This window comes from Mastigoproctus giganteus, chromosome 9 (assembly GCF_048544385.1).
Source record: "Mastigoproctus giganteus isolate SK-2022 chromosome 9, ASM4854438v1, whole genome shotgun sequence".
Taxonomy (NCBI): domain Eukaryota; kingdom Metazoa; phylum Arthropoda; class Arachnida; order Uropygi; family Thelyphonidae; genus Mastigoproctus; species Mastigoproctus giganteus.
Genome location: NC_143583.1, coordinates 147,859,428 through 147,877,078, shown reverse-complemented (window position 1 = coordinate 147,877,078; position 17,651 = coordinate 147,859,428). Strand labels below are relative to the sequence as shown.

General features: G+C 38.5%; 1 protein-coding gene across 4 annotated transcripts in view; it reads left to right on the top strand.

Annotated features, from left to right (window-relative positions):
* woc (zinc finger protein without children) overlaps positions 1-17,651 on the top strand; it is a 717,317-nt gene that overhangs the window by 77,974 nt on the left and 621,692 nt on the right. For all 4 annotated transcript variants that reach the window (XR_016547396.1, XM_090381483.1, XM_090381482.1 and 1 more), the window contains exon 3: positions 13,276-13,404. Coding sequence is in view for 3 of the 4 variants with exons in the window: in XM_090381483.1 (XP_090237609.1) it covers positions 13,276-13,404 (129 nt within the window). In the remaining variant the exon portion in view is untranslated. The remainder of the gene's footprint in view (positions 1-13,275; positions 13,405-17,651) is intronic.

Sequence of the window (17,651 nt, the reverse complement as noted above, 5' to 3'; positions counted from 1 at the left end):
CCAAACTGTGGTTCAACAGAACACACTCAAGCAGATTGTACCGTAACCTCCTTCACCTGTCCCAATTGCAAAGGTAACCATCCGGCATATTCAAAAAATTGTGAAATGTGGAAAGTGGGGAAAGAAATACAAAAATACAAAACAGAAAACAAAGTAACGTATCAGGAAGCCAAAAAGCACATCATGCAGTTTATGCCAAAACGCACGTATGCACAAGCAACCAAACACACTCATTCTATTGCTACTCAAACTGACATTGCAGTCCCTCCAAACATTTCTTTTGCAGATTGGGCCAGGTCCGTGCTTAATGTTAAGCCACAACCTGCCAAACACAAGCAACTGGAACAAGCAATTAATACACCAATTTCAGTTCCTCCTAACGTGCCTGAAACTACAAAAAAAGCAGAAAAAATAGTACCTACAGATCATGCTCAGACCAAGAAACAGTTCCCTATACATATGGATGTTGACAATAAAACTGACCAAGAAGAAACTATATTAGAACTTCATGCAGAAGAACACATGGATACAGAGAGACCGGTTTTCCCCAAAAAAGACAGAAATAAATCAGATCGTTATAAACAAACTGCTTCAAAAAAACAGACAGATCAAAACACAACTCCTAAAAGCAAGTAATGCAGCACATACTTCAATGGAATTGCAGAGGCATACTAGCCAATATTGATGATATATATGACCTGATTAATAAGTACAATCCAGTGAGTGTTTGTCTGCAAGAAACAAATTTAACACCACAGGTAACCCTCTCAACGAGAGACTTCACAATGTACAGAAAAGACAGGAATACTGCAAAATCCGCACATGGAGGAGTAGCAATACTAGTTAACTCTAAAATCCCAGTTCGACATATCTCTCTACAGACTGACTTAGAAGCTGTTGCTGTACGTATTGCGCTTGGAATAACACTAACTCTTGTTTCAATATACCTCCCACCAAACAGACTTATCATGCTTAAAGAACTAGAAGATCTTATAGCACAATTGCCAAAACCTTTCTGCCTTTTTGGAGATTTCAATGGGCATCACCCGTTGTGGGGATCTTCAAGCATGGATAAAAGAGGACATATGATAGAGACATTACTGAATCAACAGCAGTTAACCCTGCTAAATACTGGCCATCACACTTATGTCCATCTACCCACAGGCTCCTCTTCAGCAATTGATCTGTCAATCTGTTCTCCCATACTGTTCCCCAGTATGGAGTGGTCAACCTTATATGATCCACACAACAGCGATCATTTTCCAATTATATGTAAAATTCAAACAAAACAATCCCACTCTCCAGATTACAGAGTAAAATGGAAATTCACAAAAGCGAACTGGACAAAATATTCATTCTGTATTAATTTTGATGATCAATTTATTAAAACCAAACCAATAGATAAAGTCACAGAGCACATCACCGCACAAATTTTGGCAGCAGCTTCTGAGGCAATTCCTCAATCCTCTGCAAACCAAAAAAGGCATGCAAAACACTGGTGGAACGAGGCTTGTAACAGTGCAAAACGAGAAAAAAATAAAGCTTGGAACCTATTTCGTAGATTTCCTACAACAGCCAACCTCATTTTATATAAAAAACAAAAGGCAAGGGCACGACAAATCAGGAAACAAGCCAAAAAAGAAGCGTGGATAACATTTGCCAGTACCATCACGAAGGACACCAACAGTCGGCTAATATGGAAGAAAATCCAACAATTAAATAATAAGTACATTCCCTTCTCTGCTCCAATCTTGATTAAGAATGGACGAGAACTGTCCTCTCCAAAGGAAATAAGCGATTTCCTCGGAGAGACCTTCAGTCAAATATCATCAGTTTCTGCGTACGACAATCCTTTTCTGAAAATCAAAACCTGTGCAGAAAAATATAAATTAAATTTCAACACCAACCAATCCCTTCCTTATAATCAACCATTCATCCTAGCAGAACTCCAAGAAGCTCTGAACAGATCAGCAAACAGCTCAGCAGGACCGGACGGAGTCTATTATATAATGCTTAAACACCTAAATAATGCAGCTTTAAGATCATTACTATTATTCTATAACCGGATATTTCTTGAATGTGTTTATCCTTCCTCATGGAATCATTCTGTAATTCTTGCCTTTCCAAAACCAGGAAAGGATCAATCGCTTCCACAAAACTACCGGCCAATTTCCCTAACCAGCTGTTTGAGTAAAACACTAGAAAAAATGATACATAGGAGATTAAAATGGATACTAGAAAGCAAAATGCTACTAAATATCAACCAATATGGTTTCAGACAAAACAGATCCTGTTTGGACCTTATGGTAAGAGCCGAAACTAACATTCGGAATGCATATGTTAAAAATGAGCATCTGGTAATGGTGAGTCTAGATATTGAAAAGGCTTTCGATACCACATGGAGGTATGGCATTCTTCGAGATCTGTATACCCTAGGGTTGAGAGGACACATACCTAAATTCATCCAGAACTTTCTCAAGTGCAGAACCTTTCGAGTTCGTCACCAGAATGTACTTTCACAATATTTTATTCAAGAAGAAGGGGTGCCTCAAGGGTCCATACTTAGTCCCACCCTCTTCGCAATTAGACTAAATACCATGACGCAGAATATCCCCAAAACCGTAGAAATATATATGTATGCCGACGATCTTGCTATATCATGCCATTCACCGACCATTAGCAGCATAGAGAGGCAGTTACAACTTACCATAAATAAGTTAGAGACATGGACTGTAGAAAATGGTTATCGCCTGTCAAAACAAAAGACAATTGCAGTTCATTTCTGTAAAAAGCGCAGATTACATCCAGAGCCTGAACTTAAGTTAAAAAACCAACCAATCCCTCTTGCCAGCAATATCCGGTTTTTAGGTTTAATATTAGATACTAAACTTAATTTTTCCATGCACATCACTTATCTCAGAACTCTCTGCTTGAAAAAACTCAATATACTCAGAGCCATCTCCGCCATGGCATGGGGTGCAGATAGATGCACTCTCCTGCATTTGTATCGTTCGCTCATCAGGTCTCGTCTAGATTATGGTTCAATAGTATACGACTCAGCTAGGAAATCTGTACTTACAAGACTGAATACAATACAGCACAGTGCTCTTCGCACTGCTCTTGGAGCTTTTCGAACATCTCCGGTCCAAAGTCTCTATATAGAGGCATACGAACCACCACTCCATCTCAGAAGGAAAATGTTACTCCTCACCTATGCAGCCAGGATTAAAAGCCTTCCAGATCATCCGAATCAACCGCTGCTTTTCAATCCTGAAAGGGTAACATTCTATAACAATAAACCCACTGAAAATAGACCGACTGGTATTAGACTGCAAGATTTGATGCATTGCTGGAATGTTCATTTTGAAAACACGCTCAAAGAAACCAAAATATCTGATCCGTCCTGGTCCTCAAACCCACCTTACTGTGATACCTATTTCCAACAATGGGGAAAAAAGTCCATGGAAAGCTGTTACATCAAGCAATTGCACGAAGCACATGCCGCTAGCAATGCGCAGAGCTGCCTAATATATACTGATGGCTCAAAATCAGATGATGCCGTAGGTGCTGCAGCAGTCTTTCCCACATTTACAGTATCAGTATCTCTCCCGGCTGAATGTACCAGTTATACTGCAGAACTTTATGCAATCCACCTAGCTATATACAATATCAATATCTGTCTCAACACTAATAGTTTAATTTATACAGACTCTATGAGTGCGCTTTCCGCAATAAGTAACAATTTCTCAACCCCACATCCCATAATAAAAGAAATCCAGTCTCGTCTAAATCATTTGAGGAATCTGAATCATACCGTAAGTTTCTGTTGGATTCCAGGACATGCTGGAATCACAGGTAACGAAACAGCAGACCAGGCAGCTAAGCACCCAAAAAGCAACGCACCTCCATCTTACCAAGTACCTTATATAGATTTATTAAAACATATCCGACGTATCTGTAGGGAACAATGGTTAAACATTTGGAAGACACAGACAAACAATAAATTATTTGAAATTAAACAAGAACCACAAATATGGAGCTCGAGCTTGAGGAAAAACAGGCATGAAGAAGTAATACTGGCAAGATTGCGCATAGGGCACACACACCTGACCCACTTGTTCCTGCTCATGGGCGATGACCCTCCTGTATGCATGCATTGTTCATCACAACTTACAGTTCGACATATTCTGTTAGATTGTTCGTATTACTCCCATATCAGAAATACTACCTTCCTTTCCCTGACACAAATGCAAGAACCTTTATCACTAACCCACCTATTGGGAAACAATGCCAATCTGAATGAGCTTTTCACTTATCTCAAACAAACTAGACTTTATGAATGTATCTAATAACAAATAAGGCAAACTCCAGTACCATTCCAAATATTTGATTAGGCACATTTTGGCCACAGTTGCCCCTGTGCCGAAAAACCTCTACACCAACAACAACAGCTTGTACAATGGGGGTCCTCGACCAGACCCAGACTGTGCAGTTTGGCATTTAGTGAGCCATGTCTGGTGAGTAAGAAAGTTACAAACCTGCTTGAGGAGCACCTCAGTGGGTAGAGGGTTAGGATAGACTAACCTGCTTGGGGTGAGTATTTCCTAGTTACTTCACCATTGGTTGTTTGTGCCCAGCTTGTTTGCCACAATTGTTGGAGAGCTGTGGCTATTTTCTTCGTTTCCTGTCTGTTGTTATTAGTCAGGTCCAGGGTAATGCCCAAATATTGTGTGGGGAATTCCTTTTTTTAGTCTAATGCAGGCCTCTTCATGTAAATATAAGGGCATGATACTGGCAAATATAAGGGCATGATACTGGCTCATACTTGCAGGGCAGGGGTATCGTATAGCAGGCTCTGGTGGAGGCAAGTAGAATAGCTTGTGGGGGTGGGGTTAAAATTAAAATGTTATTAACTTGTCTTTTGTTTTTGTTGAGTTTATTTTGTTTTGACTTCCATCCTACTGAAGTCACAATCCCACCCGAGTGCAAATCTTACTGCAATTCACAGAAAATTCTACATTCTAGGGTGTGTAAAGTGGGTGTTAGCAGAACATTAAAGACACATTTATTTACAAAAAATTTACAACCTTTAATGAACATTATATACAGCATTTACATAAAAGAAACAAATAATTACATACAGGCATACCAATTTCCATATATTTGAACCATACTACACTACACTACTCTCTCTCTGTCTCTCTCTGTCTCTCATCAACTATTGCCAATTTACAAATTATTAACATTAGTTTGTATCAGTTGTATCTTACAAAATATGAATTCTCAATCATTCTCTTACATTACCAATTTTTATCACTTACATCAGTAACTCATTTCAGCTCTTATTGCTCTTTTAGAATATTTGTTTCTAGCCTTTAACACATGAAGTGTATTACAACTGTTTTATCAAAATGTATTACAAATATATTACCTCTTACCTCAATAATGTTCACTATAAATCACTCATTCTACCTTAGTTACTCTCTAGTTACCATCTTAGTCATCCCTCTTTATCCCTAAGGTTTCTCTATTAATGAAATTTCTTTCTCTTTACACCTCATTTGGTATGTTATCTTGTGTTGGCACCTGGCCTCATTTAATGATATAGGTTAACATATCCATACAGTACTACCCCTATAAATATAATTTCTTTACTAATTCCTTTTTACTATCGCTTTCTTTTTATTATTTCTGTACCACCCATTACATTATTTCATAATCATTAACATTCATAACAAATTATCTCAACCTTAGTAACTAACTTGCCTAATACAACAGGAATGTTCCTTTTTTAAAAGGATTATCACTCAATTTCTTACGGAGCTAGGTTATGAGTCCTTCAGTTCAGTTCAGAATTCAAGAGAAAAAAAAAAAAAAAAAAATACAGGAACAGACTTACGTTCCGAAATGGCCGCTACTTCCAATTCCCTTGCGCTCAGGCTTCCTTTGTGGCAGACAGGATTTCTTCCATTTCTTGGGCACACTATCTTCTGATGCCAGACCAGGCTTTCTTCCATTTCTTGGGCACACTCTCTTCCGATGCCGGACTAGGCTTTCTTCCATTTCTTGGGCACACTGCCTTCCGATGCCAGGTCAGGCTTTCTTTCTTGCATGTTTACCTTAATCTTAACCTTAAACTTAACCACCGCCTTCCGATGCTGGACCAGGCTTTCTTTCTTGCACGTTAACCTTAAACTCAAACTTTGCTGCCCTCTGATGCCGGACCAGGCTTTCTTTCTCTCACATTTTTTTTCCTTCTTTCTTCTTCTTCATCTTGCTACCACGAGATGCGAACTCTGTTCACCAAAAAATCTACTTCTACCTGCCTACTCACGACTTTCTCCCATTGACCACAGAGAAGTCAGATACAGAATGCACACTTTCTCAAATTACTCCCCCCTGAACTTTACTCTTTCCCTCAAGTTTGGAATGCCACCTCCAAGGACTCCAACCAATCCCCATACTGTTTAACTTTTTCATTCCTTCCTATTTGCTAAAACAACTCACCCCAGCTGTCTCCCTAGCACACAAACCAATCCTTCTAGAAATTTATTTTTTTTCGCACGGCAGCAGGGTCCTTTTGTGTTTGCCTGTAACCTCCAAAACACTAATTTTCGTGTTCACACCTCTGCTAAATATAGCATTAGCATTAGCAACCACCCGCTGGCTAAAGGCAAATTTCCGCATGTCTATCCTACATCTGTCTTTCCTCAATTTGAATTTATGCCCTCTCAGGTGATTTTTCTGAGCTAGAGGAAGAATCCCATCAGCATTGAGCATGCTTAAACCATTCAAGGCTTTATACACCTCTATCAGATCACCTCGCTGGTGCCTAGTCTCCAGACACTGTAATTTGCAAAACTTAAGCCTTTCTTCGTAAGAGCACCCCTTTGTTCCATTCACTAATCTTGTTGCCCTTCTCTGTACTCGTTCCAGCAGCTCTACATCCTTCTTGAAATGAGGCCTCCAGACCTGTATACAGTACTCTAGGTGTGGCCTGACCATTGCCTTATACAATGGAATAATCACCTCCTTATCCCTGCTGGAAAAATTCCTGTATATCATTGACAATACTCCATGAGCTACTCTTGCAGCCCGTCTGCACTGCTCAGAGAACTTCATATCTGCCTGCACAACCACCCCCAAGTCCCTTTCATTCTCTACCACTGTCAGTGTAGTACCACAGAGTTGATACGTTGCTCTGGGGTTGCTGTTTCCCATGTGTAGTACTTTACATTTGTCAATGTTAAACTTCATTTGCCACCTCTCAGCCCATCTGCTCAACCTTTCCAGATCCTTTTGCAGCAGCATAGTGTCAGTAGTGTCCTTGACAACCCTGCCAACCTTTGTATCATCTGCAAACTTGGACATTAAGCTTGATATACCATCATCAATATCATTTATAAATACAGAAAACAATAATGGACCCAACACTGAGCCCTGAGGGACTCCACTAATAACATTAGTCTACGATGAGCAGTGTCCATTGATTACCACTCTCTGTCTTCTCCCCCTCAACCACCCCTTTATCCATATATCGAGCTTACCAAAATTTATCAGTCACTCTGACACTGTTTCTTTTTGATGCAAACACTGGATGTCCACTCATTTCCTGTTTACTTCCTAAGGGTGGCTTAGATCAAAAGAGGTGCTTCGTAATCCTGTTTCACGGTGCTATTGTTCTTGCCCTCAGCAACCCTTTCATGCCTGTTCTCAGATGTGCCATCTACCTAGTACTGCGCTCTCTCTGTTTGTTCTCTTGTATTATTTAAATTACTTGATTACCTTTAGCTGCTATTTTAATTCACACGTCTAACACTGTCCATTCCTAAATCCAGTGTTTCTTCAAACTTTAACCTTATTTATATTAAAACTAAATATCCAATCTTGATACTTACTATCTTTAACTTAATACCTGGGCATTAATGCTAATTCTCACTTTCTATCGCCCTTCCTGGATTGATTTTAGCAAAACAAATATTTCTATTTTAATTTGTAAGATCTACATCTTACAAGTTCTTTGAATTGTAGGGACAAGTTAAGAGATGGGCAACAAGATTAGTGAATGGAACAAAGGGTTGCTCTTATAAAGAAAGGCTTAAGATTTGCAGATTACAGTGTCTGGTGACTAGGCATCTGCGAGGTGATTTGATTGAGGTGTATAAGGCCTTGAATGGTTTGAGCAAGCTGAATGCTGATGGGATTCTTCCTCTTGCCCAGATTAATCAACTGAGGGGATATAAATTCAGGAAAGACAGTCGTTGAATAGATGTTGCAGAAATTTGCCTTTAGCCAGCGTGTGGTTGATTGCTGGAACAAACTTCTATCTGTTGTAGAAGTTGTCAGCTTAAATAAATTCAAGGCAGAACTAGACAAACATTTGGAGCTAATGGATGGGTGAAATGGGAATTTTTTTTTTGGCTGATGCTGTGTAAGTTTGCTTTTTTGTATCATATGTCTTTGCTAATGCTAATGTCATTAGTCCCAACGTGTACAACAGTATCACCCTTTTTACCCTTAAAGACGATATCTGCTCTACAATGTCATCAACTTTTGCCCCTGGCAGACATACTCTGGCCCTGTTCCACCTATCCTTTTTACATAATATATTTTCTGTCTCCCTGACAATGGAGTCACCGACAATAACTAGCTCCTGTGGGACCAGCACATTCTGCCTTAGAGATTGCTGCTACGTTGCCTGATGCACAATAGTGAGCTCTGGTGGTGAGTTGGGCTGCTGAGAGCTTGATGGGTCCCCAAATTTAAAACCTTCGAGGGCATCTACCCGACTCTTTATACTCTCATAGGTGCCCAGCAGAGCGCTATTTTTTTAAGGCTGTGATGTATTGGAGAATCTGGCCGCTTGGTTCTCCCCGAGTCACAGTACTCTTGTTACTTCGTATCCGTTGATTTGGGCTCTAGTCCAGAGCATGGTATCTGATTGAATACTATTAATTAAAATGAAAATTAATAAGGTTAATCAATTTAATTTATTAATTATCAATACCACACTATCTAGACAGCGTAATACCTATCACAGGCAGTGATATGTATTACGCTGTCTAGTTTTACTTTAGAGCTACCTATATACCACATTTAAAAAATTTGAATTCCCTACCACTAACTCTATATTATAACAATGGCAGCAAGATTCGAACAAAACAACGGTTTTACATATGTTAAGTAGTAACCTACATCTCTATCTAAATAAAAAATAAAAATAACGAGTGTAACTAGGACTATAAAGCTACTTATAAAGTATGATATAATATGACAATTAAATAAAATGGCAAAAGTTTTCAAAAACTTATATTTTTTGGAACTTGAATTCACTGCTTTCACTTATAATGACACTCAGCTCAGTGTATTGATGTGGGATTTACTTAAAGATATAACTACCATCAAGGGTAAATGAAAGGTTTTTTGCTTTTATAAAGAAGACTACAGTGGCCTCAGACAGGTTTTAAATTCTCTACAGTGGGACCAACTAATGATGTTACCAACAACAAATTCTAAATGGGAAGCAAATAGGGAAATAATCAGAGGCTACTAGGTTTTTTATACCAACTAAGAAATACAGTTCAAGGCTTAGACCTAAATGCATATCAGATGAACTATTGAGGTACGTGGCAAAGAATAAAAATATGAGATGTATATGAATTATATGGTGATACAGAAGCCTATGCTAGATATAAACTTGTCTGCAATCAAGTAAAAAAGGAGGTTAGGCAAGCTAAGGCAGATTACAACAAGGCTCTAGTGAAGAATGCTTTTCAAAGCACCAACGACTTCTTTACTTATATTAACGCGCCTCCGTAGCCAGGTGGGAAGGAGCAGCAGTGCATAGCACATGCTTCTTGATTGGCGCCTCCGTAGCCAGGTGGGAAGGAGCAGCAGTGCGTAGCACACGCTTCTTGATTAGACCGGGGTTCGAGCCCGTCACCACCAAATACGGAGGATGCGGAAAGGTCAGGGAATGACCACCGCATATCCCGGAGCAGTATGGCCTTAGTTGCTAATGCTCCTAAAAACCAAATAACAACAACAACAGCTTCTTGATTAGACCAGGGTTCGAGCCCGTCACCACCAAATACAGAGGATGCAGATAGGTCAGGGAATGACCACTGCATATTCCCGGAGCAATATGGCCTTAGTTGCTAATTCTCCTAAAATCCAAGTAACTAACTAACTAACTTATATTAACATTAGAAGGAAGGGGTTGAATCACATTGGTCCACTTGACGTTGATTGTCCTGCTCAAGGTGCTGACGAATTGAATAGGTATTTTCACCTATATTCGTGTATAGGGAGTTTTTTATGGAGGGGGAAATGCAAGAAGTTCATCAAAATCTAACAGTGAACATAATAATTTTGTGACAATTGAGAGGAAAATGGAAGAGAAATTGTTGAAGCTTCGCGTAAAAAGTCTCCCTGAGGTGGATGGAATTTATTCAGTTATACTAATGGAGGCAGCAAAGGAGGTAAGCAAACCCTTAGCCATAATTATAAGAGCATCTTTGGAATCAGGTCATGGACTAGAGATATGCAATTGTATCCCCAGTTCATAAAGGTGAATCAAAAGATGACTTGCGTACAGTTGACCCTTGAACAACACGGGTTTGAACTGCGCGGGTCCAGTTATATGTGGATTTTTTTTCAATAAATATATTGGAAAATTTTTTTGGAGATTTGCGACAATTTGAAAAAACTCGTAGACTAACTGCATAGCCTATATATATATATATATATATATATACACACAAAGATATATATCTTTGTATATAATAGCTTAATTTTTGATGTTTGCACATGAGGCGATTTATGCATAAACTCGAGAGGAGAAAAAAGCAAAAAGTATAAAAAATTGTATTAAGTAACTAGTATGAGATGAATTAACAACCTAATAATTGTATCCCGTTTTAAAAACGGGTAGCCTACAGTTAGTCTATTATAAAAAGTTAAAATTTATCAAAACTTACGCACACAAACACTTACAGACCGTATATGACACCATTCTCAGTCGAGAGAAATGTAAACAAAAGTAAAGATGCAGTATTAAATCATAACTGCATAAAATTAACTGTAGTACGTACTGTACTACTGTAACATCTGCGCGGGTAGCACAGTGGTATCATCACCGTCCTCCCCACACCGGGTAGAAAAGGCCCGGGTTCGAATCCCTACGATGATGTGAAGAACTTTAGTGGGCTTTTTTCACTCCGTGACTGAGTTAGTCGGTCTCAGGTGTAGATAGCAAGGTTTTCTCCCCAGAAACTGGAGTTTTTTTTGTCCAACAAACAGGTAAATCGACCAGAAAACACATGTAATTTACAGACAAATAAATATATGGGTAGATGTAATCATTTTACGGGGGGGGGGGGGTCGGCATCCATAACCCCGCGTTGTTCAAGGGTCAGCTGTAATTATAGGCCTTTTAGTTTATCTTCTGTTCCAGGGAGAATAAAATCCTCCCTGGTGCTGCATTACTTCTTTCTGGTTAAAGAAGTAATGCAGGACCATCTAGACAGGAATGCAGTTATACTGCAGTTCAAGCATAGGCTTGTTAAGGGGTGATCTTGTCTGACAAATCTGATTGGATATTATGATGCAATAAAGGAATTGGATAAAAAAAATATATGATTTGGATTTGAGGAAAACTTTTGATACTCTTGTTCATAAAAGACTGCTTTACAGATTGGAGAATGTGGCATTAAGGGCAAGATAAAGGTGCGCTGAGTAAAGGGATGGTTGAGTAGGAGACAGAGTGGTTATTAGTGGACACAGCTCTTCATGGAGTAGTGTTATTAGTTGAGTCTTTCAGGGTTCAGTGTTGTGCCCATTGTTGTGTTCTGTGTTTATTAATGATATTAAGGCGTATGATTCGTAATGAAACAGCTTGATAAGAATGAAGCCCTAATGAGATCACAGCTGAGATTTATGAGGAAAAGTCTTGGGTTTTAGGTTTGAGAAACCTGGCTAATTACTATGCAGAAGTCAAAGCTATTCTGTATAAATTAGAGTGTTTTGGAATTACTGGAAAGATCCTTAAGTGGATCAGGGGTTGGCAAAGTAAAACGAAACACTGAGACTAATCGGTTCCTCTTGTTGCTGATGTTAATAAGTTTAATCCTTTTAAATGTAAGTTTTTGCATCTGGGGTGAAATGATATTGAGACCTCATTTGAATATTGTATTCAGATCTGGAAGATTAGCTTAAAAAAAAAAAAAAAAAAAACTCAAACTTCTAGAGGGAGATCCAAATAGGAGCAACTAGATTGATTGTTGCTCTGAAGAATTATCTTAGAAAATTCGACTGCATTGCTTGCAGATTAGATACTTTAGATGTGACCTGATAAAGGAGTTTAAGGCCCTTAAAGGAAGCAGTAGAATTCATGAGGGAAGTCTTTTGATGTTGGAAGGTGAAGCAAAGAACAATGGAGCACAGATTTTAAATTTTAGGAAGCAAAAAAAGATTAGACCTTGTGAAGCTCATCTTTGGGCAGTATGTTGTGTTTTGGTCTTCATAATAAGTTGCTTGCCAAGGTAGTTGAACAATTTTTATTTATTTATTGTACCAGGCAGTCCCAGCCAGCTTACCTGGCAGCTCCACCACCTATTTACAATGCTCTTCATATACAACCACTAAACAAGTTCATATACAAGTATCTTAGATTCCCTTGATAAAGGTAAATTTATTCTCAGTGTAATGACCATCTCACAATGCAATACCATCAAGGTATTTGAAACCACAAAAGTCCCAACATAAGGTTGTGAGAGAGTCTGACAAGTTTCTCTCAGAATTTGTTTTTTTTTTTTTAAAGAAATGAGCAAATTGTGATAGACATAAGACTTTATGTATTGGAGTAAAAAGAACGACAGTTAAGTCACTCTTTGTTCAGTTAATCCTCAACAGTTAAGTTTTCATCTTCAAGTATTGGCAACAGTCATTCTCAGAAATTGTAGTCTTATTCTGAGAGTGTAACTGACTACCATTACCTGTTTGCAGCAGTTGTGCATGCCAAGTTTAAAGTCAAAAGTATGAAACTGTAAAATAATGTCTGATTTAGGGTATAAACTGGAAATGGACATTTTCGTTGAAAGTCAGGCAAATGGCAACTATAGTATGATGTGGTCTCGGGATTCAAGACCTCAATTGAAAAAGAAACATAAAGCATCTTACATCATTCATCTGTAATAACTCCTTTTTTCATAATGATAATTAATATTTTCCTTTTTTTTTTTCATTCCCTAAAAACATACTTCTGTTTGCTCTTAGGAAGTACCTAAACCTGAAAAAATTAGTGAACATAAATCCCCTTCAGACCTTACGAATAGTGAGCAAGATGCTGAAAATGGGGTTATTAGGAAGGATAGAAAGAATAGTGAGACTGATTCAGAAATAAAGGTAACACTTCATTTATTTAAAATTTGATCATTTTAAATAAATAAATATATATATGTTATTAATTTAGCCTTAATTGTCTATTAATTATTTATATTATTGTTTGAAGATTTTCAAAAATGATGTGTGTATATACTGGGTGGTTATAAAATACCTTTCCCTATTCAGGAGACCCTAATGTGTCAAAATGGTCAGAAATATTGCTGTGAAAATCAGTGGGTATGTCATTTAGGGTATGGGGAAGCGATTTGTAGAAGAAAAAAAATTAGCTCAAATTTCCACCGCCAGGGGAGAAATTGGCACTCCCATGAGATGGAATACTTAACTTAGGATTAGATTTTAATATCAGAACCTAGAAATCTACAGATATTGTTCTGTGTGCTTTCCTTCACCTGAGATGACATTCTGAAAACGGAGGAATGCATGTGACAGTTTCACGTGGCATCTCATTGGGGATGTTGGCTACATGCTGTTTAATGATTGCTTTCAAATTGACAAGCATCTGTATGCCGCCACGGTAAACTCTGTCTTTCAGGTATCCCCATAGCCAGAAATCACGGGGATTGAAATCTGGTGATCAGACTGGCCAGAACTGCGGCAAGTCTCTAAAAATGATGCGATCATTTCTCCGAATGTTGAACGGAGCAGTTCCTTCACTTGTCAACCAACGTGGGGGAGGGGCATCATCTTGCATGAACATTACGGTCTCCAAGCATTGCTTTTCTTGCAGAGCGAGAATAATGTGCTCTCTTAGAAGAGCAAAGTACAATGAGGTGTATACTTCAAAGAAAAATTGTCCAATTATAAACGGGCGCCTCTGTAGCCAGGTGGGAAGGAGCAGCAGTGCGTAGCACACGCTTCTTGATTAGACCCGGGGTTCGAGCCCGTCACCACCAAATACGGAGGATGCGGAAAGGTCATTCAGGGAATGACCACCGCATATCCCGGAGCAATATGGCCTTAGTTGCTAATGCTCCTAAAAACCAAATAACAAACAAACCAATTATAAACTCTATCGGATTTGTGAATCCACACCATACTGTAATGGTCTTTCATGTACAGCAGATGGATGAGAAGTTCTCCATATTTGGCAGTTTTGTGCATTTGCAGCCTCATGAAGAGTGAAATGTGCCTCATCAGACCACAAGATCATTCGAGCCCACGTGTCGTCAAGTTCCATATGAGCCAGAAATTGTAAAGCAAAGTCTATTCGTTGTTGCTGATCACAAGACTTTAGTTCTTGCACTATGTGAATCTTGTACGGGAACAGTAGATCAAGGAAGGTTCAAGTCTCTTGACACACCTCTGGCACTACTGACTGGTAGTGTTTCTCATTCTGACCTGAAGGCTATTGCAACCGCCACTTCATCCACTACTTCCGTTCTGATATGTGGTCGTCCCCTGCCTGAATTACCTGACTCTCCGGTCACTTCAAATTTCTTTATTAGTTTTCGAAGCCCTACTGACGTCAAAATTCCTTTACGCAAACCTTTAAGTTTCCAATATTCACGTAGTGTTGCATTAGCGTTACTATTATTCTGGTAGAACAGTTTTACTAAAAGAGCACGTTCCTTTATTGTAAGAGTCATAATGGTTATTGGCATTGGCCTTTCTACTTTTATCTAACAGGATGTCATTTGCCTAAGCAGCGTGTCTTGAAGTAAATGACAACTTTTACATATGTGCAGCGCCGTTTTCCCCTGGTGGCGGAAATTTGAACAAAAGTTTTTTTCTTCTACAAATCGCTTCCCCATACCCTGAATGACATATTCACCTGATTTTCACAGTGCTAACTCTAACCTTGACACTAGGGTCTCCTGAATAGGGAAACTTATAACCACCCGGTATATATATGAGGGTGGTTAAAGATTGACAGAATTAGTAAACTTTTTTTGTTAAAAGAAGTTGCATGCACTGTATATGTCCACCATGCATGTGCATTAGTAGCAGTTCAAGATAATGCCAGGCTCTTACAGAATCTGGCATCATCTTAAATGGTGGACATACCTTTGGTTGAGAGATTGACACAGCCATTTCTATTTTAGCACATCTGCTGCTATCTAAACGTGTTTGTTAATTGTGCTGTAAATTACAAAATATTAAAAAACCAACGTTCTGACTACCTCAGCATTCCAAAAATTCATACATAATGGCTGAAAATTAAAAGTTTGGCATTCATTGCGCTGAGTGTAAATCAGAATAAATCTTAATTTTATGAAAAGTTTATTCGTGTACATAAACTAACATCAACTCAAGCAAAAAACATAAAACTGTATGCCAAGCCTTCAAACAAAAGCCAAGTATTATTGAAAAGTGTTCAATCAGTGTGCTAGTACTGAGTAGTTTGTTAATTTCATGTGCCTTTAAATTTACGGCACTTGACAGTTGACCGGTTAAGAATGACTGCACAGTGCCTGGGTGCATTTTGACCTCAGATATGCCATGCAGCTTGTCACTGCAGCATGTTTTACTTATACATGCATAAATGCAGTGAATGTGTTAACTTGCATCTGACAAGATGTACATTAAAAGAGAAAGTGAAATTCTCTACAAGTGGAATGCATAGCATGAGAATGAGGCCCTGTCATGAGCAACTCTGCTTACAGAAAGTTGTTTTAAGGCTGTGAAGAAGTCATTAATCTACTGCACACTCAGCAGATGAACACAGCTGTGGATATTCATCATGCTGAGGAGCTGACTTTGGAAAACAAATTACAGCACATGAATTGGTATAACAATGAATTAATACATAAAATTAAATTCAAAGAATTCTATAGAAACAAGTATAATCAATCTGGCGACAGTCGATACTACGAAATATTCAGCCAACTCCACAAAGAAGTGAAAACACTCATATTAAAATCTTACAGTATGTATACAAAGTCATTCAGGATAATCTACTTATTCACAGAGATATTAAACCATTTTGGAAATTCATGAGGAACAAGAATATAACCAGTAGAAAGTTGCAACTCCATAATGCAGATGGAATTCTCTTGTTGGATGAATTAAGTATTGCTGATGAGTTTGCCAAACATTTTTCCAGAATCCAAACAAATGATACAGTGAGACCTGCCCATACCTGTTAAAGATGATATCTTCATCAACCTCTTTATCACAGCATTAAAGTCAGCATTAAAAAGCATGAAAAAATGACTATGCTAGAGGTCCAGATGACATTCCTTGCTTATTTTGGAAATTGACTGTCATCACTACCTTAAAACCCCCTCATACTTCGAATCTTCAGCTGGTCTCTCAGGCTGGGGAAAGTATCCTAAGTTCTTCAAGCAGGTTAATATAGTTCCAATTTCAAAACAGGTGATAAAAATGATGTAACTGATTACAGACCCATATCCCTGCAAAAACTTATCGACACAGCAGTACACAAACATCTCTTCGAATTCTTCAGGCCTTTCATTGATCAGAATAAACATGGTTTCTGCAGTGGCAAGTCAGTAATCACAAATTTGCTTCCTTTCTGGCAATACACCTCAGAAGTTCTTGATAACCACCTTCAAGTCGATGCAGTCTACACAGATATATCTAAGGCATTTGATAAAGTCCCACATGAACAACTTCTGGAAAAGCTTAAGCTATATGGTATCCGTGACCCTTTGCTCTCATGGCTATGGGGCTATGTTACACATTGTTCCTTGAGCGTTATCATCAATCAAGTGAACTTGGACCATTTTATACCACTAAGTGGAGTACTTCAAGGCTCCCCCCAGGTCCTCTACTTTTCATTGTTTTCATAAATGATCTTCCTTCTTTCATCTGCACCTCCAATGTTCAAGTCGCTCTCTATGCAGATGATCTTAAGATCTCAGCAGTGAAGGAAATTACTGAATCGCAAAAGCTTCAGCTTCAGATAAGTAAACTACAAGCAGACACAATTTGACTTCAGTAGCTCTTGTGCCATTAATCCCAATACCACCACCAACAACATCAACAGCTTCAATACGCCCTCAATAAATTCTCTCTCTGTGGCTATCTCTGAATGGCTTGTCTGATAACTCCTCGAAGTGCAAAGTAATCTTTCTCATCCTGTAGATCTCCACAACTAATAAATATAGAGTACACTATTAACTCTGTGATCATCGAAAGGTGTGACCAAGTTAATGACTTGGAAATTATTCTCCAGCAGTGCTAAATTTGATGCCCATGTCCTTAAAATCACCAGCAAAGCATTCAAAACACTGGGATTTATTGTAGAACACCTACAAGTTCAAAAACTACAGATATGTTAGTAT